A 26028-nucleotide genomic window follows, 5' to 3' on the forward strand; every position below is an offset into this window, starting at 1 on the left:
GGCAAGAACTCATGCCGCTGTTTGAATAGGCGCCCGTTGATCCGATACATCGGCCCCTATCTCACGATGATCAGGCGGCACATGGCGTCACCGCCATTCATCGGGAATCTTCCCGTAAACATGTGCGGCACGATGAGCGCGAGCAGTACAAATTACAAATCGCTCAACGGCCAGGCCAGCTTGCAACTTATCCACTTACATCCACGACCATCTCGAACATGCCCACTGTAGGACCCGGCAGCAAAATCCTCGTCACTGGAGCCAACGGCTACATCCCTATCTGGGTGGTACGAAGGCTGCTAGAAAAGGGGTACTCTGTCCGGGGGACGGTGAGATCTGCAGATAAAGGTCAGCATCTTCAAGATACCTTCAAGTCATATGGCGACAAATTGGAGATCGTGGTCGTCCCGGATATTACAAAGGTTGGTGCGCTGTGTGCTGTAGATCTGCGAAACATAACCAACACAACGTCTTTACAGGACGGAGCTTTCGATGAAGCGGTCAAGGGCGTCGATGCTATCGAGCATATGGCCTCGCCCTTCCACGAGAACGTTGACGATCCTAAGGGTAAGCTATTATGCTCATTCATAGAGGAACCGGGTCTTGAAGGTATTTATAGAGTTCATCGAACCGGCTGTCAATGGAACCGTCGGGATTCTGAAGAGCGCTCTCAAGAACGCGTAAGTGGACCGTCACCAACAATATCTTATCTCCTGGATTTAACCTGCTGTGTAGACCAGACGTCAAGAGGATCGTCATCACATCGAGCGTCGCGGCCATCTTGACAGACACCACTGCCCCTTCGACATTCAGCGAGAGGGACTGGAATGAGGCATCCATCAAAGAAATGGAAGAGAAGGGTCGAGAAGCGGCACCAATGGCCAAGTATCGCGCCTCGAAGACACTTGCTGAGAAAGGTTGGCGCAAGTTACTTGATGGAGTTCATTGTTTATAACCTTGCTTTCAGCTGCCTGGGACTTCTACAATAAACACAAGAGCGAAGTTAAATGGGACATCTCAGTCCTCAACCCTCCATTCGTGTTTGGAGTAGGTCCATCAGTTCTGCGCCCGGTTTTCCAATTCTGACTCAGCGTAGCCTATGATCCAACAAGTCTCTTCGCCAACCTCCTTAAACACGTCGATGCAGTACTGGTGGAATTTTGTCATCGAGGATGGCCAAAAGTCACGCCAGGCTCTGTCCGCAAGCAACTCCTGGGTCGACGTGCGCGACCTTGCAGATGCTCACATTCTCGCGTTGGAGAAGGAGGCCGCCGGCGGCGAACGAATCATCATCTCTCAGGGCCCATTCGTGTGGCAAGAATGGAGTAAGTGTCCCACCACTTTCAAACACTCAGGTGCAGGGCTGACTGTGACCTAGTCGACATTGCCCGGTCCATCCAGCCGTCTCCACTCCCGAACCGCAAGCTTCCAGAAGGATTCCCGGATATCAAGAAGAGCTACGACCGGAATTACGACGCTTCCAAGGAGAAACGGATCCTCGGTGTGCAGTATACGACCAAGGAGCAGGCCACCAAAGACATGCTTGAGGACTTCGCGAAGCGCGGATGGTAGAGTCAGTTTGGATTCTAAAGTAAATGTTGCGCGTGGACACTTATCGTTACATCCTGCTTATCGTAGCTAAATATAACCTCATGCTGAATTTATGTCGGGCGCTTGATGTCGGGCGTTTGGCGTCGGCGTGTCAGTGAGGCTATCTATTTCGGGAAGTCCGTCGCGAAGTGATCGAAAGGCCCAAGCGGATCGGCAACCGTATGCCTGCTTGTTTGCCTGCATAAGTAACTGGGCCTTATGAATGGTAAGGGTGGAGACTAGGTTTCAGAAAACAAACTGACCTGAACGGTGGCTCGTTCTTTCCTGTCGACCGGTTCCATCCTCCCAGAAGTCATACCCAATTCCATCGAGGGATGGCATCGAGCACAAGCCACACTCTCATTCGGCGTCTCGCGCTTCTCACTTCCGGATTCGATGCAGCAGCTCAGGCCTACGTGATACGCCAGGACGCCTTCGAGAACCCTCCGCAGCTCAACTATGCGCCCCACCCATACTCCGTCTGTGTAGCCTTCGTCGCCCATGTTGCCCTGCAAATATGTTGGCTCCAGAAACTCTATCATCCATGGAATTCTCCCGAAGACAGCGAGGAGGGGACCTTCGTAAATGAGGACAAACTCCCCATCTCCCAAGGTCTACATGGGGACGTGCAACCACCTTGGCTTTACCCGCCAATCCAACAAAACCCCGAACCGGCGAGATGGGAATTTGCGCCATTGTTCATCCTAGGAAATCTTTGTCAATGTGAGTCCCAGCGAACTGTCTTTCTGACCCTCTGGGTCTCATCGTTGTATTTCTCGTTCAAGCTGGATGGGCACTTGCTTGGATCCACGAGAATTACTTGCTCTGTCGCCTCTTCCTCACCATAAGCGCCGTAACTCAGCTCTACGCCATCTTTTCCGTTCTACATGGGTGCAAGAACCGCGGCTTCCCTCAACGCAATATCCTCTCCCACCTCGTTGCAAAGTTTCGGGCAGGACTCGCCATGCTCCTCCTTTGGAAAACCTGGGGAATCATTGATGTACGACAACCTTCGACGGGCGCTCATCTAATCACTCACCAATATCCTCCACAGATGACACCAGCGCCCAGCCTGACCCAACAGCTCAACAATCTATCATTCTTTCTTATCTATGTGAGTTCTGGTCGTCGTTTCTGTCAACCCAAAATGGCTGATGATCACTAAAGGCTATGGCATCTGGGCCTGATCCTACAATGGGCCTCTTCCTCGTGGCCGTTCTCTTCAGCTTGGCTTTGGGACCACACCAAGATAACGGGTGGAGGCAAACGTTCTCGTGGACTGGTTGCATCGTCTTGCTTGTCGTCTTGGTAGATTGGGCCGTGGCGTCCCGTTCCACACGCTCCGCTACCACGCCGGTCGAGGACGAAGATCGCAGCCAGCATGACTACGAGAAGGACATAGATTAGTACTTTCTTGAAGTACGAGGAATAAAATTAGCTACTGTTACATTTGTCTTCATAGTGCGGAAAAGTTTGTCAACCGGGACAACGAAATGCGAAGAGATTACAGACTGCGCTGTACTACGACTAGACTAAAAGGTGCATAATCTGAGGACCAATTTGCGTCGAAAGCGAGATATGAAATGCCAATGAATGTCTGAATGAAATCCACGAAAAAACACGAACAAATGAACGAACGAACGAAAGGATAAAAACAAATCAAGATAAAGTTACAATCTGCGCAGAGCATTGATAACATCTGACAGATCGCTGTTCCACTCTCCCGTCCAAAGTTTCATCGACGGCTCCGGTGTACTCCTCGCGACGATAATGATATCTTCGTCTCCAAAATGAGGCTTGTTAATGGACGTGTTGCTCTCCGCGCCAAAGCCGCAGCCCAGCCCGAATGGTGTCTCGGGTCTAGCACCAGTGTACGTGTCAGACGTCGACATGAACGACATCATCGAACCCCTGCGCAGGTGACGGGGAGTGAACTGCGGAGTCTCTGAACGAGCGTCCGTGGCTTCAGGCGGCACACTGTGACTTTTCAGGGTAGGCGTTGGAGACCTGGGTTCGCTAGAAGGCGTGTCAGATCGAGATGGAGGACGCGTTTCACCATCATCTACTATGTCATCCGCAGGTCCACGTTCCTGGTCAGACGACTCATCAACAGGTGATAGCCTATCGTTATCACTGGAGTCGGTGGGGGATTCCTGTGTCTGGACGGGTCTCGTGGCGATGGGGGTTGGAGGACTGAATGTAATCGGTGACGGCGTAGACACCCCCCAGCTATCCCTTATCTCTCCCCATGACGAGAATTCATCATTTGGGTCGAAACGGTGTATGTCACCCAGCGTTGACACTGATCCCCGGAGGTCTGAGGGTGTAAGATGTGCTCCCGATGTTGTCGTGCAGGCGCCGTCGGCGAGGTCGGACTCTTCAGGCGGTGCTGCGGCGTCCTTTGGATGGAGTTCGGTGGTGATTTTTGGTAACCGACGCGCGTTTGGAGATGTCGTGATGGGGGTGAAACTCGGTGAAAGGTCCGCACCCATGAACTTCGCAAGTTTCGACACGTTCCCGCCTTTCCGTCTCGGCGATGAGGGTGGTGTGGCGTCCTCGGAATCCGAGTCTATGGGATCCATGAGGTCGACTTGATTCTCATCGGGGTTTATGAATGTGGGGAATATCGAAGACGTGGGCGTTCGAAGTGGGGACTCTGTGGTACTCATCGAATCGTCGTGTGACAGGGAGAAGTCGCTAGTCGAGATGGATGTACTCGCGGTGTCAGTTCGCTGATGCTTGCGGCGTCTCCAAGGTAGCTTCTCGCCAATGAGTCTTAGTCTGGAACCCTTGCGTGTAAGAGGATGGGGCTGCTTGACATCGGAAGAGGAGGTGGAGGAGGTGAGGAGCGTATTGGTGGTGGGACGAGACTGAGAAGAGCCAAGGCCAAAGTTGGAATTAGTTCGAACACGTCTAGAGCCATACCCCCCGCGACCAACAAATCGTACCTCGGAAACCTGGTTCGTCGAAGGAAGGTCGAGGGTCGACAACGACGTGTCCTGGGGTTTCTTCGGTTCATTGTCCTTGGTAGCAATCACTGTGGAAGAACCACTGAAAGAGCGAGGTCGTGAACCACTACCATCAAGACCAACGACTCTCACTCGTTGGCTGCTGGTTTTACCGTCTGGAAGGAATGAGTGAATAATTGGCAATGAGGATAGGAAGCCGACGCACTGCTTGAATTCGACGATTCCTTACTCGTGACGGACGGCGGATAGTTTTGCGCGGACTCATTGGAGCGGAACGAGGTGATCGAGGGACTGGGACTCGTGGGCCCCACTGAGGTCTGGGGCCCCAGGCCGTTGAGAAGCATCGTCACCCTGGCCGGGTCGATGGCTTTCTTCGGACGCTTGCTCCCTCCACTCCCAGTGGTGCTAGCCATCGAGGTAGGCGACATTGCGCGAGTTGGGTCGGGTTTGGAACCAAGAGCCATATTGAGCGGAGTCTCTGTCGAAATTTACTCGTGAGCACAAAAATTGGTGAACACTGAAAGCTACACTCACTTAAAGACTGTAACATAACATGAAGTCGCAAAGCCCAGGTAGCGAGTCAAACGAAGACGAACAAGATGGATAAGTGGAGTGGACGGGCGAGAGCCTTCCAGGGTGTGGACGGAGGCATAACCCAAAAGTTTTCGAAGATGGAACCCGTCGTATACTTATGGTATTGGTAAAGACATCTGACCGGCACTTTGGAAAGAAAGAAATCAAATCACACTGGAAATGATGATGGGAACTTCAGAGCAATAGGAGTGGGACGAGCCATTCGTAGGGTGAGGTCCGAGCGCCGAAAGGTGAGGGAGTACCTTATCCCGATTCGCAGGGACACTATGACACCACGATCAATCTCCATGGGTATCACGCGCCCGTTCACCACGAATCTCTTCACAAAGTCGAAAGTAGCCACTGAAAGCAATGAAGTTCGTAGGAATGAATCAGCTGTTGATAGGACGAACGAAGGCGAATATAGGAGTTACAACACGAATACCTGTTCTGATTCATGGAAATAAATTCGGCACACACTTTCAATTCATCGGGCTAGTTTCGATTCATCCAGTCAGAAAACCAGATCTTGATTTCGCCTGTTCTGATGCGACGTCCTTCCTTTTCGAGGACAAGGTGTTCTGATCTGAAACGGAGAAGAAAACGTCCGCCCCATAAGGCTTGGCTCTTTCCCCCCTGGAAGCTGAATCTGTGCGCCAAGCTTTGAAATCGTCGGCATGGTGAGAATTTGGAACGTCGGGCCACGCGAGACCATGCGGGAGACGCGTTCCGCAGGTGCGGATCAGTGCAAGGGGCGCGCCGATGAATCATGAGCTGGCAGCTGGAAGGAACTTCACCTTCGAAGAAAGGCTTCGATCCACCATATCAGCGACCGAAATAGCCACAAGTCGGAGCCCGCCAGAACTCTTGAATCTCTTCGTTTGTTCCAAAGCTGGAGAGCTGTATATGTGCTGGCAGAAGGGAGTGTGAACTATGTCCAACACGTTCAGCAATAGAATCACGGTCATACATAAGAAACACGACGTACGCGCCGATGATCTGAGCACCACCACAAGTTGGTACGTACATGGAGCCCAAGATCCAACAGCCCTCGAAGGTCGGGGTAGTCGCTGTTTCGTGGTTTACACCCAGCAAAGAGGAGTAATACATACCACTAAGTGAAAAAGGTTAAAGTGATATGGTTGATGAGGTCTGAATCCCTAAGATGGAACGCTCACCGTAAGCACCTAAGGGGAACGACGGCAGAGTTCCAGAAACGCGCGCAAACTCCAACCAATGTGTCGGTATCCCTGGATTCAAACACTCGACGAGCGGTGGGTTTGTAGGGACTCGGGTGAGAAGACACCGACGTTTCACCGCTCCCTCTCCCAATATACAAGGTGATACCCCGGATCGACCAGAATAATCCACTGTCCGGAACCGAGATACTTGTCAAGTGTGCCATTGAGACGAAACTCGACGTGTCTACGAAGGGGGAGGAGGGCGAGAACACTGGACAGGCCCTGACATCCTCAGCGACGGCATCATAAGAATAAAGTTAGGACGTACGCCCCATAATAATGCCCTACACTGGGCAGAAGGGGATCATGAGAATCATTAGTTTGTAGGTATATGTGAGAACGACACCAGCGGTGCACCGTTATGGTGCCTCTAGGGGTTATCTATGTTTATGGTGGGGGTTCAAATCTTCCCCGTCTGCCAGCAAGACCGGTTGGTCGGCCTTGGGTGGCTCGCCCATAGCCTTGAGTAGCTGGGGACTATGCAACAGCTTCGCGTACCGTGGTTGCACGAACATGGCGCTGAGAGGGGAATACCATTTGAATCACACCCAATGGGAACATTGTAATCAACTTACCTCGCTTCGACGAGAACAGTTCCGTCGAGCGTCTCTACTGTGCCTGAAACCTTTGCTTTCCGACCCTTGATCTCCGTCAACTTCGTCTTGATGACGACAAACTGGGGTGCGGAATGAGAGGCCGAATGTTGATTGACAATAGGTGTACATACCTGGTCTGCCATCGTAGGCGCACGATAGTTGAGGGACAATTTTGCCGTCACGCCGACCTTTTCGGGTAGGTTGATAATGGCCTGGAAAAGAAATGACCGAGTCAGATTCAGGCCACCCGAGATACAAAAGAAACGCACAGTTCTGGCAAGGGTTTCATCCAAGAGAGTGGCCAGAAGACCGCCGTGGATGATGCCATCATGTCCACAAAGGCCTCGTCCAAGATGCAGAAAGACGATGCTCTCGCTCTCGTCTTTTTTCGCCCGGACAATTGGGCGCAAAGCGAGCTTTCCGGGACCGCGCAGAGCACCAGCAGTCAGGTTGTTTACCCGCCGCTCTTCAGGGAAATCCTTGTACGGACGGGCCTCATACCATTCCCCAGCATCAGGTGCATTTCGCAACTGGTTCAAAAGCGGTAGATTCTGGAGTTTAGCCTCTAAATCTTGGGTATAGGCGATAGATTCTGGGGAAAGTGGGTCGGCCGGTGGTCCAGGAGCAGCGCGGGGAAAAAGAATGGCGATAGGCGGCGGTGGGTAGATAGCGCCTAACGTCGCCGCTACCGCAGACAGTCCCAAAGCGCCCGCCACCGTCTTGAACGTCCTCCAGGACCGTCCGGGAGTCGTCGAGGTCGACGGCGCAGGCCCCGTCGAGAATGGCCGGTTCCGTGGGGTTCTGGTAGCCCTTCGCGTCAGGCTCGACAGAAGCGAGCGTCTACACAGCCCCGAAGCCATTGTTGACGATGAGCAAGGTGATAAACAAACGGCTCGTCGTCGTCGTCGGCAACGACGAGCAGCAGTTCCGTGCTGACTCAGATGTTCCCACACGCAATAGCCGGTTCGCCCCTATTCTTGGCGCGACTTGGCCAGACGCGCTCCGTCGCGTCAAAGTTCGTAGAAAAGAACATCGTTGGGGATGTAAAAATCGCAACAGATTTTCTGGATTGAGAACTAATAAGATATCCCCTCGTGGGAGACTACGTTATGAGCTGGTACCACGTTTCTGCCGTCAATGGTTTACCCGTCTCCAAATCACTCGAGTGCATCCACACACAGCCCTGGCTTGTACATCGCTGCGGTGATCACTTCAACTCACATACTTCGGGAGGCAGTGACTATTCCCAGATATTATCTTATTCAAGTCTCCCAAAGCTATGTACAATAGTCCTTCCATTTCTTCTCCATGTCGCGAGAAGCGTTCCGCATTGCGTGCAGCTATGCTTGACGTCCTTTGTGGAATCGAGACAGTACGGTATACAGGGTACACAGGCCACTGCCAGAGCTACTCCTGCCCATAGACTAGCAAGAGTGTGGTAATGGTCAACCTAATCTGTAAGCTCCAGTAAAAGTATGACACTCACTGGGTAGTCGTTCCAACTGTGTGTCTTATGTTGGTAACCATCCTCTTTCCGCATGATGGGCACTGGGCTGGTGCTGGATCTCGTTCCAACCGACTCAGATCTGTCAATGTCGCGTATATCGGCTGTGGTAGTGACTGAACTGGCGAAATCGATCCAATTTGTGACTGCGACTCTTCATACGCAGGTGGTGGTGCCGCCAACGTCGAGTTGCCAATTCCAGGGATAATGGGCTGTTGTACCGCACTCGTCGGAAAGCTGGGATTTGGCTGCTGGAGATTGCTAACTTACACGTTGCTCGACTTGGACCCCTTGAGGATGTGGGACGGAAGTAAAATGATTGCTCATTCCGGTGCTTGTGGACGGTGACGACATGTCGTTATGCGCATTGGAAGACGCGCTAGATGTCCGAGGTCCTTTGGATGAGTTATCAAAGGATATGAGCTACCGGGACTCACTGTTCTCTTTTCAATGAAGCCTCCTGCCCGCTAACGATGATCATTTCTTATCCAGCGCGTCGGAGGGGTAGAATTCCGGAGTTGGAGTAGTTGGAACTTCGAGGGCGTGTGTCTGTGAAACGAAGAAGACCCTTGGAATGCAAAGGGGTAGGATGATGGATGACGGGGAGAGGGAAACGTAGACCCAACCTCAAAGAACGTGCTGGTATATTTATGTATTATCGGCACTCTGCAGCACTGCCAACGGCGCCGCCCACGTTGCCAGCCTATGAGGTCCTTTTGTCGAAGTGCTGTAGAGATCGGTATCAATTTGCAGGACTAGGTGCTGCGCACCGAGGATGTTGTCTGCCTCCGACTCTCAACATAGCAGGCCAAGGCTACGAGTAGAATACGCAGTAGTACGTTCGGTACGTTCTGGCCTCTTCCACTTCCGTCAGGCCGTCCAATCAATGACTGGGCGCTTATTTTGTAACCCTACCGATTGCTCATTGTTGTCATCCTTGATTCATCAGACCCTTAGTTCTCATAGGGGCGGGAACAGTATTCACAAAGTCGAAGCTTCGATGTGCGTCGACGCCATGAACGACCTTCGGCTACACAATTAGATCACCAATTAATTATATTCCAAAATGCACGAAAGGAACCCAATGGTAAAAAGGTCTCTTCCTCTCTCGCAACTCCTTCACTGCGAGATGCAGGCCAAACGCTGCATCGGAAGCGTCGGGAGGGACATCGCTTCCATTGCGGAAAAGGTGTCGATAGAAGACATCGGCGACGACTGGTGCATCCTCGTCGTGTATTGGCCTGAACGAGCGAGGATCCGTTATTGAAAGGTCAGAGGGGGATAAATCTGAAGCTTACCACATCGTCCCAACAACACCCCTAAATCCAGCAAACATCATCGTGGCTACAAGGGTAAGCGACTCATCAGGCCGTTCTTCGTCTCCCATAGCTGTCTCGCAGGCGCTGAGGTATGCGAGGGATGCGGTAGTCGTTTGGCATTCGCGGATAATCTTGGACATAGTAAGCCGGCCTCCACTAAGAAGAAGGTAACTGTCCAGTGGATTGGTGGGATCCTGGAGGGCGTGACAGCCAAAATGAACAAACGAGGAGCGTTGGATATCTTGAAGAAGGCGTGAGATCTTCGTAGGCGCCTCATTGGACCCCACGTGAGCTATCAGATTTCCTCCATCAGGAACTCGCGATTGTATCCTCTCCAGCTCGACGCGGGTCTGGGGAAGACTTCCAACCCCAGGTTCAGGACGACCAGGCTCTATGACGGCGACCATCGTGAATTCCTTGGTGGGAACAGGAGGAGGTTCGATGATATCCTGAGGTGACGAGCAATACGACGAGACCGCGTAGTTGAATATGCCGTCCACTTCCCCTATCGAGTATCTCCCTGCCGCATGGATAGGAAGGAACACAAACGCCCCAGTTGGGCACCACCATATTCTCCCTGGAGCATCCGTCTAACAAGTTCAGAGTAAGAATGCCAGATTTGCGTTGGTCGATAACAGCTACTAAGAGCAACAAACCTTTTCCAACTTTAGTGCTCTTACGACTGGCTCGACAACATTATCCCATAGGATGGTAAGAACGGCCTCAAAGTCGTCTCCCATTGTGCGTGAACTGGCCTTTCCAAGGTGCGCCTTCAGACGAAGCTGACTCGGACTGAGCGAGCTTTCAAGGCCTCTGATCCCCATGCGTTGAAGTGGAAGTGGCCGACCATTTGAGAGGCACTTGATAGCAGCTCTCAGCGTAAGAACGTCGCCGTACTTGACATGCAGGGGAACGTGCTGTACGTTCTTCGGTTCCGACTGCATAATCAACGCGTCGCAACCAAACACACTCGCGTTCAAAAACACTATTGGCCCAGCACCCGACGCCGCGCGCATTAGTCGATCGAACCGAGGGGGGAGTAAGAAATCGTGAAAACCATCGATTTTCCGGATCTCGACAAGGAGTTTCTCGCGCTGCTGGGCAAGAGAATGAAGCACCACAGGGCTAACAGGTCTCAACGCCGACTCGGAGTTGGTGATGATGGGACCTTGGGTGGCAGCTTCGAGTTGTCGAGAAACAGTGCGGAGTTCATCCGCGAGGTAAGGGTTGGCCAAAGCGAGATGCTCCAGGGGTGTTCGAAGCTGGTGCGCCTGAGACCAGAATACCGAACGAGAGGTGGAGAGGTACACGACCCCCTTCTCGAGGTCTCCTTGTTGGATAGCGCACTGGGCTGCATCTCGTGACAATTCCTTGGCATGAACAAGGACGTTTTGACGCCTCTCCAGTGGCAGCTCCAGCGATGCCAGAAGAGGAATCAACTCCATCGCATGGCCATAGGCCTCAAGTGCAAAGTCGCCAAGGCCTCGACTGCAGGAAATCCAGCGTTGGGCAACCTGGAGCCGTTCAAGCAGGGGAGCCGTTGCAAGCTCGCAGGAGGACTTGAACAATGCAAAGATACTGGCTAAGTCACCCTCCCCGTAGGACTTGTGCTTCATCCACAGAGAGTATGCAAGGTTGGATAGCAATGGAGTGGCGCTGGGGTGATGGGGAGGAATCGATTTGAGGGAATCTCGGTTAAGGGAAATGCTTTCCTCGACGTCTTTGCGGTCGCCCTTGTGCTCGAAACGAGTGGCCAGGCTATACGAGAGATTACTGAATGCGACAGGCCTGCGAGGGTGCGATTCCGGCATAGAATCAATCGCCTCCTGATGGAGCGCGATGCCTTCTTCAAGATCGTCGAAGTCGCCCTTCTTTTCGAACCGTGTAGTGAGAGAAGTAGCGAGGACGTTGAGAGAGAGATAGCGGGAGGGGTGAGGGGAGGGCCTCAATAAGAGAGACTTTCGACTGAGTGAGATACACTCTTCTAGGTCTTCTAAGACGCCCTTGTGGTCGAAGCGATTTGAAAGACAAGTTGCGAGGCTTTCAAGGGCGGCCGGGCGACTGGGATGCGAGTCGTCCATCAATTCGAGTGCTTCGCGACTCCGTAAAATGCTCCCTTCTAGGTCCTGGAGGTCCCCTTGGTGGTTGAAACGGGTGCCCAACGCCACAGCGAGGTTGTGCAAGGTTTCCGGGCGACGAGGATGGGCCTCTGACATCGACCTGAGCGACTCCCTCAGCAATGAAATGCACTCCTCCAAATCCTGAAGGTCGCCCTTGTGATGAAAATGCACAAGTAAGGCAGTGGCGAGATTGTTGATCCATATGCCACGATTCTCCGCGTGATCGTCGACACTCGATGCGATGGACTCTCTATTGAGTCTGATGCAGGCCTCCAAAGCTTCCATGTCGCCCTTGTGCTCGAAGAGAGCGAACAGAGACAGCGCGAGGTCGCTCAACGATTGAGGCCGGTGTGGGTCGGTCATCGACATCAGGGCCAGACAATGCCTGTTGAGCGATATCGATTCCTCCAAGTCCAAGATGTCGCCATTACGTCGGAAGCGAGAAACCAGCGCCATAGCCAGTTTGGTCAGGATTATGGCCCGACTCGGGCTTGTTACTGACGTCTGTTCCTTCGCCTCCCTGTAGAAAGAGATACACTCTTCCAGGTCGCGAGGGGATCCTTTGTGATGGTATCGCGTGTATAGTGCAGAAGAAAGATTTTGGAGGGCTTGAGAGCGATTGGGATTACCCTGAGGGGCTAGTAGAAGGCATCTCCGGTTGAGAGAGATGCTTTCTTGAAGGTCGTCGAGGTCTCCTTTACACCTGAAGTAGGTGGACAAGGAACTGGCGAGGTTGGTCAGCAAGGAAGGGTAGTTCGGGTGAGTCGAGCCTATGAGCGCCAGGGACTTCCGACTCTGCACAATGCTTTCCTCCAAATCCTCGATACGGCCTCGTTTCTGGTAGCGCGAGAGCAGTGCGCTTGCGAGGTTATTTGTGCAAATGGCTTTGGCTGCCTTGTTGGTGTCGGGTACGGCGGCGATGGCCTCCTTGTTGAAGACGATACATTCATCCAAATGGAGAAGGTTCCCGTTGTGTTGGAAAGAGAGATAAAGCGAGTTGGCGAGGTTGTTCAGCCACGTAGAGCGGTCGGGATGCGATTGAGACGTAGATTCGAGAGCTTCCCGATTTAAGGAGATGCTCTCTTGCAAGTCGTCTATGCTGCCAACGTGTTCGAAGCGGATGGAAAGGGCAGATGCCAGATTGGTGAGCATTACGCCTCGACCAGGATCAGCCAGCGACCTCGTTTCGAGAGACTCTCGATACAAGGCAATGGCCTTCTCCAGATCTTGAATATTCCCTTTGTGTTCAAATCGGGTGGTAAGGGCCATAGCGAGATTGACGAGGGAAACATATCGGAAGGGATGGAACTTGGGCCGTAATGAGAGAGTCTCCTCGCCAAATGCCACACTTGCTTCGAGGTCTTCCACGTTTCCCTTCTGCTGGAATTGGTTGAAGAGGGCAAGAGCGAGTTGACTGAGCGTCGCTGAACGGCGGGGGTGAGCGAAGGGACGAGTAATTAATGACGCATGGAAGAGGGAAACTGCTTGATCGACTCCATCTACTCCATCCATGGCCGTGACTCCGTCGATAAGCCGTTCGAGACCTTCTTTGTCCTCCTCATCTGCCTCCAATTTGTAGCGGTCCATTGCTTCGATGCGGTCGAGGCCCTGGAGTTCCGTGATTCTGAGCCACTCGACGTAGCAGAGAAAGGTGTTGGCGATATACATGTAAGGATCTTTGCTTTGGCATTGAGCTCTGGCTTCGGTAAACCGGGTCGCAGCTTTGTCCAAGTCGTGCGGAGACCCCTGTTGCAGATATCGCATCACAAAGGCTGAACCATAACTAAGAAGCGCCGGGACGTTGTTGGGCCCCCGTTCTTCAAAGTTTGTCGAGGGGAGCGCAGATATAAGCTCGTCCAGTGCAGCCCAATCGATCGCCCGTCGGTACTCATCGACGAGTTCTGATGCTCGATGAACGGCCCCAACAGGTTTGTATTCCTCTTTCCGAATCAAATCAAATACCTGTAGAGTCGTCGCTCAGTAGCTTGCGGCAATCCAAGCCCCCAAAACACAGTATAACACACCTCGAAAGCGAGATCACCGTGTTTAGCGATGGCCTCCCGCAACAGATCAAAACATTCGTCGAAATCTTCTATCCACCCATGACAGCCGAATCTCGTAAGGTGTGCTTTGATAAGATAGCAGATTGCGCCTGGGTGAACTTCTGGCGTCGATTCGTCTTCTAGTGTTTGCTTTAGAAGTGACATCGCAGAGGCCAAGGCAAAGTCGTTGATATTTTTCCTTGCATTGTCTAATACAGCGGAGGGGTCTCCACTGATGTATCCGCACCTTATAAGCTTCAAAGAAAGGCCAAAGCTTCGCCCGGGACACACCGTTCCATTACACGCTGCTTTCTATGTCCCCATCAGCTTAGACGTTCATTGACACTAAACTGGAAAGAATGGAATAAGTACCCTTGTACGTTTTGGCCTACCCCTGTGGGAGTCGGTGAAGCTGACGGTTCTGCCAACATCGGCGGCGGCGAAGGCGAGGCAAAGAAGCAATGTCCACACACGGTCGTCGACCATTAGCGCGTCGCCGTTACTCACCTTTTTCGGAAAGGGCTAGAACTGATTGGCTTTACATACTTAGAATACAGTCACATCGGACTTCCCATCTCCCCACCGAGAAGGGCATAATTCGCCAATGTCACACTTCTAAGTTCTAACCTTCTTCGTTCTTCGGGGAAACATACGCCGTCGAGCCCTTCGACTTGACGGGTGTGTCGCGGTATCCTATTCTCGCCAGCCATAGACGTGAATTACAAGATTTCAAATACTCCAAATCAGAACTCATTTCCTCTACAAACGAGCCTATCAGCCAAATCCACCAATAAAAGAAAAAGAAAGATTAAAGACGAACCCAACCAATCCTATAAAGCGCATAAACAACCTCCTCCTCCTTCCCACACTCCGTCTCTTCACAAGTAATCATCTCCCTCGAATGAATAACCAAATCCTCCTCCGAGTCACCCTCCTCCCCTCCCCCAAACACAGTCTCGATAGTGCCAGATTCAAAGGTATGCGTCGCACGAAGTGGGATGATGAGATGGAAGAACGGCGTTGTTGGCGCAATGGCTCCAGGTAAAGGTCCACGAGGCAAAAGCTTCGCTAAGCACTCCTTAATCCACACGGCATGCTTTTCCTCATACACAATATCCGCTCCAAAGATCATATCAAAAGGTTCGTCCAGCGGTGGCGAAGGTACACTCGAAGCGAAAGTCGACCAGTCCAACGCGCAATGCCGCAGGCGAACCCGAGAGTTGGCGTTATCATCGTCGTCGTGGAACCCGTTATTCGCAATATTGGCAGCCAGGTTGTCGAGAACAGTCGGATAAAAATCGGTAGCCACGACTTCGACGACAGGCGGTGTCACCCTCCCTTCTTCAGCCATCCTTCGATAGAGTTCAGCAATCGTCAAGGAAACCAAACCTGTCCCTGCCCCCAGTTCCAATATCCTAAACGGCCGACTCCCATCCCCTCCTTCCACCGGCAACCCAAACCTCCCCGGCTCCTCCGCAATCATCTCAGCCATAACACACGCCCCTCCCCACGTCTGCGCCCCCACACTCCCATAATCATGGTTATCCAACGGAACATCCCGCAGCTGAATCGACAGTTGTCCACACGCGCTCTGGAAAGAAAGTAATCGAGTGATAACCCCCGCGCAGGCTGTCCCTGCACAGATTGCCAGCAAAGCAGAAGCGTCGGCCAATAAACGTTCATCGACATATTCCGAGTAGCGCGAAACAAGAGCAGTAAGCCAAGTTATCACATAGGTTCGTTCGAAGGGATCTGAGCGCAATGCTTCAAAGTCGGTTTCGTCTTGGGCGGCGCGCCGTCGACGACTGGCGCGAACAGGCGGGTTGAATATCTTCCGTATTGATTCTATTGATTCTCGCAGTTCATCGCTTGGAGTCGAAGCTATCGCCTTGATAGACGGAAGGCGAGTCGTTGGCGGGAGCATCGCTGTGGAAAGGTTTAGTCGCGTTTGAGGAAGAAAAGGCGGCTAAACGTACCGATGGAAGATTGACATAGCTCCGTTATCTTATCTTTTCTTGGCGGCGATCATCGGAGTTTGAACTCGGCAAACGGTCACCGAGGGCGATACGCTCGAAGGGAGATCTTGGATCGTAAACCTAAGAAGAACAGGGAGCAAGGAGAATAGCGGAAAGCACAATGTTTGCCAGCGTCGACTGGGTCTCTCGTCTCAGACTGATGCCTTGGGTCCACTTTCGCATCAGGGGCAAGATGATATGCGCAGTTTACGGCGGTGGTTGAGGGGCTGCGAGAAAGAGATCTTGGTATTGGGAACCAAAAATGCATGGGCGAAACCGAGCAGAACATTCTTCAACGAGTACCGGTCACTCTCTTGAGGTCGCAAAGGATCAGTCACAGAAACATAGAACGGTAGAGGAGCAAGCAGTTACATTCCAATCTCTTCTAGAGGGTCGTCATCGAAGATGGCGACCTTGGGTACACCGTCATCACGGATAACACCCCGATACATCCCAGTACAGTTGAGAGACATAGATACTGAAAGCCAGTTAGCCTTTGAAGGACAGTAAACAAGCGGAAACAACGTACCATTTCCAGCGTCGTCGAGGGCAATCACCCCTCCAAGCCCACCTAGCTCATACAGATCCTTGATCACCCGTTCTGATGCTTTCTCCAGATCTTCTCCTGCGAGCTTCATCCTGCTGGCGATGGACGACGCCGTGGCCTGACGAATGAAGTACTAGAAGCCACGTCAGTCTCGGGACAATACACAAGGAACACCAACTCACATCACCATCTCCAGTTCCTGAAATCCCAACCGCTCGGGTGGTATCTTTACTTTCCGCCAGACCAAGGGTCGAAAGCAGATTGGACACCCAACCACCCGTTCTGGGTCCAGTCCACTCTTCCGCCCAGAATCCAGCTCCCATCAACGGGGTGTCCCCAATCCTGCCTGGGAGCTTGTTGGTCCTTCCTCCAGTCGACGTCACAGCCGCAACACACCCTCTCACATCCAGCGCAACCGCTCCAACCGTTCCTTGCGGTGGCAAATCATCCTCCGAGCCAACAACCGTATCCGGAAGACCAAGACCTCTCCGATGCTCCTTCCATCGTCGTTCGGTGTAAAAGTACGACGGGTCAACGAGAGTCTCTCCAAGACTCGCTCCGATTTCTTCTGCCTGTGCACCCGATAGGAAGACGTGCGGTGAAACTGAAGGATTGAGGTAGATTGCTCTGGCGACTTTGGCAGGGTTCTTGGCTCGAGTCAGGAGCGTCAAAGCTGAGCCTCTTCTTGAACTGGGGATTCCAGGGTACGACGCTGGGGGTTTAGAGAGCATCACAGATGCTTCGAGCTCGTTCTGTAAACCGCCGTTCAGAGCATTTGATGGGAACAAGAGACGAAAACTGACCTTTCCAGCCGAGTTGAAGACAGCACCCTTGCCAGCGTTGAACAGAGGATTGTCTGCATGGTGTTTAGGCCCCAGAACGATGACCACAACGCTTGAGCCAACCTTCCATGACGGCGACGGCAGCCACCGCAGCGTCGAGAGCCTCACCGCCGTCCTTCAGCACAGCGTAGCCCTAGCCATGCAAAATCGGTCAACGACGCTATCGAGAGCGTATGCGACGACGAACTCACCGCTTTGAGGGCGTCGGCTAGAGCGATTCGATACGCTCGCCGCTGTTCTGGCGTCGAGCCCGTCTTCGACATCGTGCCTGCTCCGCCATGCACGACGAGAACATATCCACTAGCCACTTCAAGGCGCTGTTTCCCTGTAGATCAGATCAGAAGACGGTGAGGTCGTCAGATGGCCAGACGCCACCGTCGTGGTCGTTCACGTCGAGCGAGGCCCGTTTTTCTGTCGCAGACGTCAGAAACGTTTCGGGACATATTCTGACAGTGCTCACCGCCGTTGTCAGACATAATAGAGCCCCTTGAATCCAGGTCCCTCGTTGCGCACCGTATGGTTCGAGGTCAAGGTCGTCGGCGCGCCTAAGCGCTCATTATCGTGGGAAACGATGACGACGGTCCCCACGCGACCCCGCCCCCATCGTTCACGGCGTGGTCAACACCCTGCAAGCCAGGTCGAAGACAGGTTTGAATAAATAAATAAGGAAACAAGAAATCGAATTTATACGTATGGACTACCCCAGCTTGCATTCAGCCTCGTATAGACATAGAAAGCACAGCAACACAACGTTTCGAACACACATTCAAATACCATGATGAACAAACGGAACCCATCGTGAAAAAGACACATCCTTCTCTCTCAACTCCTTCACAGCAATATGCAGCGCATACGCAGCGACCGTAATATCCGGGGACGAATCCAAGCCACGACGGAACAAATGCCGATAGAAAACATCAGCAACAACGGGTCCATCCTCGTCATGAATCGGCCTTGAATAGAATCAAGTCAAACACTATCAGAAAACAAAACGAACGAGTAGACCAAGCAGAGAAAAGAAATTACGCACCACATCGTCGCAACCACACTACGAAACCCAGCAAACCGCATCGTCGCAGCGAGCGAAAGAGATTCATCAGGTCGCTCTTCATCCCCCTTCGCAGTTTCACAAGCACTCAAGTAGGCGAGAGCAGGCGAAGACGTCTGGCAATCGCGTATGAGGGAGGATATCGTGAGTCGCCCGCTGCTAAGGAACAAACAACTGTCAAGCGGGCTTTCCTCCTGTACCCCATGGCACCCAAAGTGGACGATAGACGAGCTTCTGATGTCCTCCAGAATCGTCTTCTCATCGGCTGGCGTCCTTGTTGGACCTACGCGAATGATCAAGTTTCGTTTGTCCGGGATCCGCGACTCGATCCGTTCGAGTTCCTTGAGGGTCCATGGGAGGCCGGATACACGAGTTTCTGGAGCTTCCGGTTCAATGGCAACAAGCATCTTGAAGTCGGAGTCCAGTTCAGGCGGTGATGCGATGAGATCCTGAGGCGTCGAACAGTACGAGGAAACGGCATAGTTGGATAGGCACAGGCAGTCAGATTCTTCAGATGTGTTGGAATAAATTCCGGCAGCATGGATTGGGAGAAAAGCGAACGGGCCCGTTGGACACCACCAAATTCTTCCAGGAACATCCGCCTGAAAAACCAAATCAGCAAAAGGGTGTTCTTCACAAAGGGCATGATGAAAGCTACGTACCTTTTCCAGCTCCAACGCGCTGACGACTGACTCAGCGATGAGAAGCCATAACACCTCGAGCACCTGTCTAAACCTGTCATCCTCAGTTTGACGAGACAGCCGACCAAGCTTCAGTCGAAGTTCTCGACGCTCAGCCAGATCGTCAATGCTAGACCGCAGAGCGCCATCAACGTCCAGACCTCGTCCCATTCTCTGGACCGCGACCCTCAAATCTCGCAATTTCTTGATGTCGATGTCCAGCGAAAGGGGAAGCAAGGTACAATCCTGCTTCAAAATCAGAGCATGGCACCCGTATCGGCTGGCATTCAGAAACACAACCGGTCCTCTTTGAGATGCGGTTTTGAGCGTTTCGAAAGTGGGAGGGAGCAGGAAATCGTGGAACTCCTTCACACCCCGGATTCGAGCAAGAATCTTCTCCCTCTGCTCGGTAAGAAGGTATGGAGAAGTGGCTTTGAAGTCGGCGCTTTGCATATGATGAGTCGCGTTCTCGAGTTGGCGATTGACCGAGCGAAGCTCGGACGCTAGCGAGGGATGAGCGGATTCCAACCGCTCGAGGGATGCCCGGAACTGGAGGGCTTGCGTCCAGAAAACCGATCGCGAGGTCGACAGGAACACAACCGCCATTTCGAGCGCCTTTTGGTCGATCGCGAGCTGGACTGCATCGCTTGAGAGATCTTTGGCGTGGACCAAAACATTCTGGCGCTGCTCGAGGGTCATATCCAGGGACGCCAGGAGAGGAAGTAGGGATAGCCCATGTTTGTAAGCCTCGAGGGCAACCTTGGGGCGATCAAACATGCGGGCAGTTACGCTCCAAAGAGCCGCATGTTGCAGTCGAACAAGGAGTAAGGCGCCATCGCAATGAGACCCAAAGTTGAGGAGATGGAAGATCTCCTCTACATCCTTATGCCCCGAGCCTCCGACCGTCGCCTGCTCAACGAGGTGGTCGTGAAGCTGTAGCAGACTCTTTACCAGATTGAATGTCACACCAAGGGCTGCTGGATGACGTGTAGCAGCTGAGTCGGGGAGAGCGGCGGTGTCGTCGCATTGGGTCAGGGCTGATAAAGCCTCCCGTAAGTACCTGATGGACTCTCTGAGGTCCTCCAAGTCATGTTTGTGCTGGAATCGAGTGGACAGGGCAGAAGCGAGGTTGCTGAGTGATTCCGAGCGGTCAGGATGATCGACCGGTAGCGTCTCTAGCGCCTCTCGGTAGCGTGCAATAGATTCTTGGAGATCCAGGAAGTTCTCCTCAGGCCTCTGACTGAACCGAGTGAAATGGGCAATGGCGAGGTTGTTGAGCGGCATGAAGCGACCGGGATGACCGGGCGGTCGAAGGGAGAGTGCCTCTCTGTAGTGTCGGATGCACTCGTCGAGGTCCTGGATGTTCTTGCTGTGCTTAAACCAGGTGGAAAGGGAATTAGCGAGATTGTTGAGAGGCATGAACCGGCTAGGATGGTCTGTCGGGAGGAGTCCCAGCCCCTCTCGGTGGTGACGAATGGATTCTTGAAGGTCCTGGATGTCTCCCTTGTGTTCGTATCGAGTGGATAACGAGTTCGCCAAGTTGTTGAGTGGCATGCAGCGACTGGCATGGCCTGGCGGTCGAAGACCCAATGCTTCTCGATGATAACGAATGGACTCATCGAGGTCGTGAAAGTCGCCCTTTTTCCGGAGCCGGGTGACGAGGCAATTGGCGAGATTGTTAAGGGGCATAAAGCGGCCAGGGTGGCCTGTTGGCAGAAGGTCCAGCGCTTCTCGGAAATGCCCAATCGACTTTTGAAGATCCTCAAAGTCGCCATTGTGCTGGAACCGACTGTAAAGTGAGGTGGCCAGGTTGCTAAGAGGCATGAAGCGGGAAGGATGACCGGCCGGTCGAAGGTCCAGTGCCTCCCGGTGATAGCGAATGCACTCTTCAAGGTCTTCAGAATTGCCCTTGTGTTCGAACCGGGTAGACAGCGCAGCAGCGAGGTTGTTTAGGGGCATGAAGCGTCCAGGATGCCCTATCGGTCGAAGGCCCAGTGCTTCTCGGTGGTGACGGATACACTCTTCGAGATCCTGGATGTCACCAACGTGTTCAAACCTAGTGGATAGGGCAGTGGCGAGGCTGCTGAGAGCGTTGGCGCGGCCAGGATGGTTTGTTGGTCGAAGCTCCATCGCCTCTCGATAGTGAATAATGGCCTCTTCGATCCCCTTTAAGTCTCCCTTACGTTCGAACTGAGTGGTGAGGGAGTTGGCCAGGTTGATGAGGGACATGGAACGTTGCGGATTCCCTACGGGGTAAAGGGCCAGTGCTTCTCTGTGGAGACTAATCGCCTCCTCGAGGCCCTTGGAGTCGTCCTCAGGCTTGTGCTCAGACACGGTAGAAAGGGCAATGGCGAGGTTGACGAGCGTTGCCGAACGGTCAGGATGCCCCGTCGGACGCAGTGTCAATGCTTCCCTGTGGTGGCTAATCGACTCTTCAAGGTCCTTGAGATCGCCCTTCTGCTGGAAGCGAATGGAAAGGGCGACGGCGATGTTGTTAAGCAAAGTAGCGCGGTTCGAATAATTAATCGGGAGGCAGCCCAGTGCATCTCTGTAACGAGTGATAGAGTCTTCGAGGTCCCCCATGTCACCCCTGTGCTCGAACCGAGTCGAGAGGAAGCTGGCGAGACTGTTGAGCGACACGTAGCGGTCCGGGTGACCTGCCGGGCGGAGGACCAACGCTTGCTGTTGAAGATCAATGGCCTCCTCAAGGTCATCGAAGCTGCGATTGCGCTTGAACCGAGTGAACAGGGCGACCGCCAAGCTTGCAACTGTGTCATGGCGTTTCGGATGAGGGAAAGGTCGGTGAGAAAGCGATTGGCGGAACAATGAAATGGCCGCGTCCAGCTGCGAATGGTCTGCCTTCATCATCGCAGTGCCTTCCGCATGCGCTTCCGAACCCTTTTCATCCGCTGCCAGAGCCTCCCTCGCGTACGCCCTAGCCTCCTCCAACCCCTCAACCTTCCGCTGCGGTCTCCCCTCCGTCATCTTGATCATCGCCACGTGTTCCAGGTTAAGAAGAGCGATGTAAGTCCAAGGATTACTAGACAGACGTCTAGCGTCCTGAAAGCGAGTAGCTGCCACGTCCAGAAACCCTTCCTCCGCCGACAGTAGGTACATAAGAGCCATCGCAGTTCCCGCTGTGAACTAGGCAGATCCTGTGATCTTCTGTCGGCATTGGACCAGAGTCTATGAGTTGCTCAGCAAGGACGATTGCGCTTTCCAGGCCGGATTCATCGATCGATTGGTGGTAGTCATGGAGAAGCCCTAAAGCGTGATGGGTCTCCGGAAAGGATTCGTCGACAACCCCATTCCACTGAGGTATCTGAACCGTCAATTAGTGCCAGTCCCCGCGAGTCCGAGCTAATGCGTTGAGACGTACAATGAAGTTGCCCTCGCCATCAGCGAGTTGCCGCAACAACGATCGCACTTGCTCCAAGTCGTTCGCCCACCCGTAACGAGCAAATCGAGTCAACAGAGCCTTGACCAGGATCATCCCTGCCACCAGCCGCTTTTGGTCATCGGCTTCTTTGTCGATGGTTTGAAGTAGAGATGCCACGGCCTTTTCAAGTAAATCATCTCTCATCCTCTTCTTCACCGATTCCACTAGCTCGCCTACTTGTTTGAACGCGCCTGGACCCCCTCCCGCTGAATTCATTTTAAGATCAGCGCATTGCACACGGACCAAAGCGCACAGCAACATACCCGATGGGCCATCGGTAGTGATAGCCTAAACGCTCGATGAGCACTGGCGTGGTACGAATCCTTGAGACCTTACCTGGGAAGATATATTCGCGATGTCAACCGAAGGTTCGCCCATGGTTGGAAGAAGTTGGGTGGGAACGTGCGAATAGGGAAGCAGTCCCTGGAGGCCTTCGTTCTTATAACTGAGCATTAAGCGCTGGATCGCCACACCACTGCACCACGTGTGTGACATTCGTTGGAGTCACGCTGCCAGGCCTTCCCGATTCGATGAAAAGGGATGTGATTGTGTAGATTGTATTCTGGGTTTCGCCTTCCTAGAGCCGATCGATTAGGCTTTATTCGCAACGAGGCCGTTCTTCAGAATGGGAAGCAATTCTCAGTAGGCTCGCTTTTAAACTGTCGTCGTGGAAATCGCCAACCTTACACGCACGGAAAGGGAGAGCGGCTAGGAGAACACCATAGACGCGTCGAGCTTCAACTTTGTCTCTGGTCCTGTAAACCGCAAGTCAGAAAACTATATAAAAAGAAAAGGAGGTGCTTCACCTTTTGAAATCAAGTCGAAGAGCACCTGTGACCTGTTCCAGCACTGAACACAAAGTCAGCGGGTCTATGTTCAATAAGATAAGGAACTCGGACGAAGACCGCGCAGCGTCGAGAGCTTCGCCCCGCCTTTTGAACGACGAGTCCTTGCACAGAAGAGACGCAGCCAGCGACAGACTCAGAGCGACGGCGTGCGCAACAACGAACTCACCGTCTTGGGAGCCTCGCCTAGCGATACCCTTGTTCTGGTATCGAGACCATCTTCGACACCGTGCCTGCGCCGTCATGAACGACGAGCACGTAGCCCTTGTCCGGTATAGAGACGGCGTTGCTTCCCTGGAGATCAGGTCAGAAGACGGCGAGGTCGTCGGACACCCAGACGGTAGACCCCGCGTCGTCGTCGTCGCTCACGGTGAGCGAGGCCCTTTTTCCTGGCCACGTCGTAAGCAACGTTGCGGGGCCTAGTCTCACTGCGTTAACGGTCGCCGCCAGACATAGTAGAGCCCCCAAAAAGTCAGGTCCTGGTCGCGCTATGATGTGGTTCGGGTTCAAGCGGCTAAGCGCTCATCGTCGTGGGAAACGATGATGAGAGCCCGACTCTGATGGCGGCCCGACTCCGCCGACATCGGCCTCAATGCCAGCCCGAGTTACCCCTCGCGTTCAGGGCAGTTATAGCTAGGTTCAAACGAACTAACGAAGCTGAATTCAACATACCTTTGGTAAATTTATTGGAACGATAAGTTTTCAGATTGCGATCGTACATGCACTAGCTATGCGACAAACTCTTGACCCAACTGACGACATATTACCGTACGAAGATTCCAAGGTAGTAACACCCTTGTCCTCGCACCGAGTCAAGCACGATGGCCCGCCTCGATTCTAGCGAGGTTGGAAGCGATATCATCAAGCTCTGACTCCGAGCGATCAGGATGACCCACTGGCAACATCAACAGAGCCTCCCTTTGGCATACAAGGGACTCCCTAAGGTCCCCAATATCACTCGTATGTCCAAAGCGCATAAACAAAGCCTTCCCCATGAGCCACAATGCCACGCGCCGTTTTTCCGAATCACAATCCTCCGGTCGAAGCCCCAGCACCTCCTTACAATACCCAATCGATTCCTCCAGATGCCGAATATCCTTGCTGCTCCCGTACCATATGGCGAGTGCCGCCGCGAGTGCGTTGAAAGCTACACATCGCCTTGTATGGTAAGTTGTCGGGAGGAGCCTCAGCGCTTCCCGGTAGATCTCGATGGCCGCTCGAACGTCTTCCATATCGTACCCGTGCGCGAACCGAATAATGAGCGTCGCCGCGAGGCCGCTAAGATGCACACCGCGGATACAGTCGCTCGCGGGCTGAAGGCCCAGTGCCTCTCGCAAACACCCAATCGCCTCATCCAGGTCCTGCACGTCCTTGCTGTGGGTATAGTACCGCATGGTGAGGGACCGGGAAAAATTGAAAAGCAGAGCCCCCCGGGAAGGATGGTCTGTCGGGAGGAGATGTAGCGCCTCAGAGTAGTATTGAATGGCCTCTTGAAGGTCTTGTATGTCTCCCGTGCGGTTGGAGCGATCACGTAGGATGTCTGCCAGGGTCATGAGAGACAGAGAATGGCCAGTCTGGCTTGTAGGGTGGAATGCACAGCGCCTCTCGGCCAAAGCTAATAGATTCTTGAAGGTCTTGGGAATCGCCATCGCGCTGGAATCGACTGTAAAGGGCTGTGGTGAGGTATTTGAGGCTCTCGAAACGGTCAGGATGACCCGTCGGCTGAAGGGCCGCTGCGTCTCGGTAATGCTGAATGCGCTCATCCAAGTCCTTGAAGCATTTGTCCGATTAATATGAAGACGCGATGTGATGCAAATTGTTGAGTCCTTACCGGATGATGTGAGTCGAGAGTACTAGCTGAAGGGGCATCCATGCTGCGTATATGTAGGTCTGTGGCAAAGGCATGAACGAGGACACAGGGCTGAAATACTCCAGATCGCCAGTGGCTACACCACTGCATCACGTGTGTGACTGTCGAAACAGATGTACAATGGGGAACCTGTGCCTCTCCTTCAAAGGCCGACGCGTTTAATTGCCCTTCAGAGTGGCGTGCTTGGAACCAGGTCTCTTCTACTACACACTTCAGGGCCAACGTCTGAAAATCATGTCAGGTTCCGTGGCGATGATGCCAAAGGGAGGACTCACAGGGTCGCAGTTGCAAGTTCCAGGGGTCATAATCATCCTCCCAAGTGTTTGTGGGAGACGCGCAGCGAAACAGGTTGAGTGCCTAGATTCCTCAGTCAAGTTTGGGGCTCGTTCTGTAACCAATTAAATCAGTCAGCAAATTCTACCGTGAATCAGTGAACGACTGACCAAGGTGCCTGTCGCGCTGAAGACGGTACCTGGGTTGTCCAGACGGTGTTCAGGGCTCAGGACGACAATCCCATTGCCTGGGAAAACATTTCATGGTGACTTCAGCGCGTTCCTTCTGCGAAGCGCGTGCATACCTGCGCGACAAAGTCTGTCAGTAACGCTGTCGAGAGTATATGCGACGGCGAGCTCACCAGGTCCATGGCCTTTTCTACACGGACAGAGACCGCGTAGCCCTTAGCCATTTCAGAGGGTTCTTTGCCTGTAGATCGGGTCAGAAGACGGCGAGGTCGCAGGTTACCCAGCCGTCGTCGTTAGTAACGCCGAGCGAGGGTCATTTTCAGTCGC

The 26028-nt window shown here is 53.1% G+C and overlaps 10 protein-coding genes across 10 annotated transcripts; 2 read left to right on the forward strand and 8 right to left on the reverse strand.

Moving 5' to 3' along the window:
- Nucleotides 1–202: 202 nt before the first annotated feature.
- On the forward strand, nt 203–1572 carry CC1G_13567 (D-lactaldehyde dehydrogenase; the record flags this gene model as incomplete). Its single annotated transcript, XM_002911993.1, has 7 exons — nt 203–422; nt 480–567; nt 620–680; nt 736–917; nt 968–1047; nt 1097–1325; nt 1379–1572. The coding sequence occupies exons 1-7, from the start codon at nt 219–221 to the stop codon at nt 1570–1572; spliced, it is 1038 nt and encodes a 345-aa protein (XP_002912039.1). The 5' UTR covers nt 203–218.
- A 353-nt stretch (nt 1573–1925) lies between these two features.
- On the forward strand, nt 1926–2997 carry CC1G_02815 (hypothetical protein; the record flags this gene model as incomplete). The annotated part of the gene is made up of 4 exons (XM_001828182.1): nt 1926–2313; nt 2376–2590; nt 2645–2704; nt 2758–2997. 4 exons carry the CDS (start codon nt 1926–1928, stop codon nt 2995–2997), a joined length of 903 nt encoding a protein of 300 aa, XP_001828234.1.
- Nucleotides 2998–3260: 263 nt separating this feature from the next.
- CC1G_02816 (hypothetical protein) lies at nt 3261–5023 on the reverse strand (the record flags this gene model as incomplete). The annotated part of the gene is made up of 3 exons (XM_001828183.2): nt 3261–4460; nt 4539–4714; nt 4765–5023. 3 exons carry the CDS (start codon nt 5021–5023, stop codon nt 3261–3263), a joined length of 1635 nt encoding a protein of 544 aa, XP_001828235.2.
- A 1727-nt stretch (nt 5024–6750) lies between these two features.
- On the reverse strand, nt 6751–7829 carry CC1G_02817 (mitochondrial protein; the record flags this gene model as incomplete). Its single annotated transcript, XM_001828184.1, has 4 exons — nt 6751–6892; nt 6949–7049; nt 7101–7181; nt 7239–7829. 4 exons carry the CDS (start codon nt 7827–7829, stop codon nt 6751–6753), a joined length of 915 nt encoding a protein of 304 aa, XP_001828236.1.
- A 297-nt stretch (nt 7830–8126) lies between these two features.
- Nucleotides 8127–8954, reverse strand: CC1G_13568 (hypothetical protein; the record flags this gene model as incomplete). The annotated part of the gene is made up of 6 exons (XM_002911994.1): nt 8127–8167; nt 8191–8209; nt 8255–8393; nt 8456–8721; nt 8744–8852; nt 8911–8954. The coding sequence occupies 6 exons, from the start codon at nt 8952–8954 to the stop codon at nt 8127–8129; spliced, it is 618 nt and encodes a 205-aa protein (XP_002912040.1).
- Nucleotides 8955–9527: 573 nt separating this feature from the next.
- Nucleotides 9528–14119, reverse strand: CC1G_02818 (hypothetical protein; the record flags this gene model as incomplete). The annotated part of the gene is made up of 4 exons (XM_001828185.2): nt 9528–9714; nt 9772–10382; nt 10449–13874; nt 13937–14119. 4 exons carry the CDS (start codon nt 14117–14119, stop codon nt 9528–9530), a joined length of 4407 nt encoding a protein of 1468 aa, XP_001828237.2.
- Nucleotides 14120–14762: 643 nt separating this feature from the next.
- CC1G_02819 (hypothetical protein) lies at nt 14763–15878 on the reverse strand (the record flags this gene model as incomplete). Its single annotated transcript, XM_001828186.2, has 1 exon — nt 14763–15878. One exon carries the CDS (start codon nt 15876–15878, stop codon nt 14763–14765), a length of 1116 nt encoding a protein of 371 aa, XP_001828238.2.
- A 459-nt stretch (nt 15879–16337) lies between these two features.
- CC1G_13569 (L-asparaginase) lies at nt 16338–17621 on the reverse strand (the record flags this gene model as incomplete). Its single annotated transcript, XM_002911995.1, has 6 exons — nt 16338–16447; nt 16499–16649; nt 16699–17268; nt 17320–17372; nt 17422–17491; nt 17550–17621. The coding sequence occupies 6 exons, from the start codon at nt 17619–17621 to the stop codon at nt 16338–16340; spliced, it is 1026 nt and encodes a 341-aa protein (XP_002912041.1).
- A 503-nt stretch (nt 17622–18124) lies between these two features.
- CC1G_13570 (hypothetical protein) lies at nt 18125–22903 on the reverse strand (the record flags this gene model as incomplete). Its single annotated transcript, XM_002911996.1, has 7 exons — nt 18125–18311; nt 18389–19008; nt 19069–22146; nt 22202–22408; nt 22466–22731; nt 22789–22813; nt 22862–22903. 7 exons carry the CDS (start codon nt 22901–22903, stop codon nt 18125–18127), a joined length of 4425 nt encoding a protein of 1474 aa, XP_002912042.1.
- Nucleotides 22904–24182: 1279 nt separating this feature from the next.
- Nucleotides 24183–25019, reverse strand: CC1G_02821 (hypothetical protein; the record flags this gene model as incomplete). The annotated part of the gene is made up of 1 exon (XM_001828188.1): nt 24183–25019. One exon carries the CDS (start codon nt 25017–25019, stop codon nt 24183–24185), a length of 837 nt encoding a protein of 278 aa, XP_001828240.1.
- Nucleotides 25020–26028: the final 1009 nt, after the last annotated feature.

This window comes from Coprinopsis cinerea, assembly GCF_000182895.1.
Source record: "Coprinopsis cinerea okayama7#130 chromosome 1 map unlocalized cont3.1, whole genome shotgun sequence".
NCBI lineage: Eukaryota > Fungi > Basidiomycota > Agaricomycetes > Agaricales > Psathyrellaceae > Coprinopsis > Coprinopsis cinerea.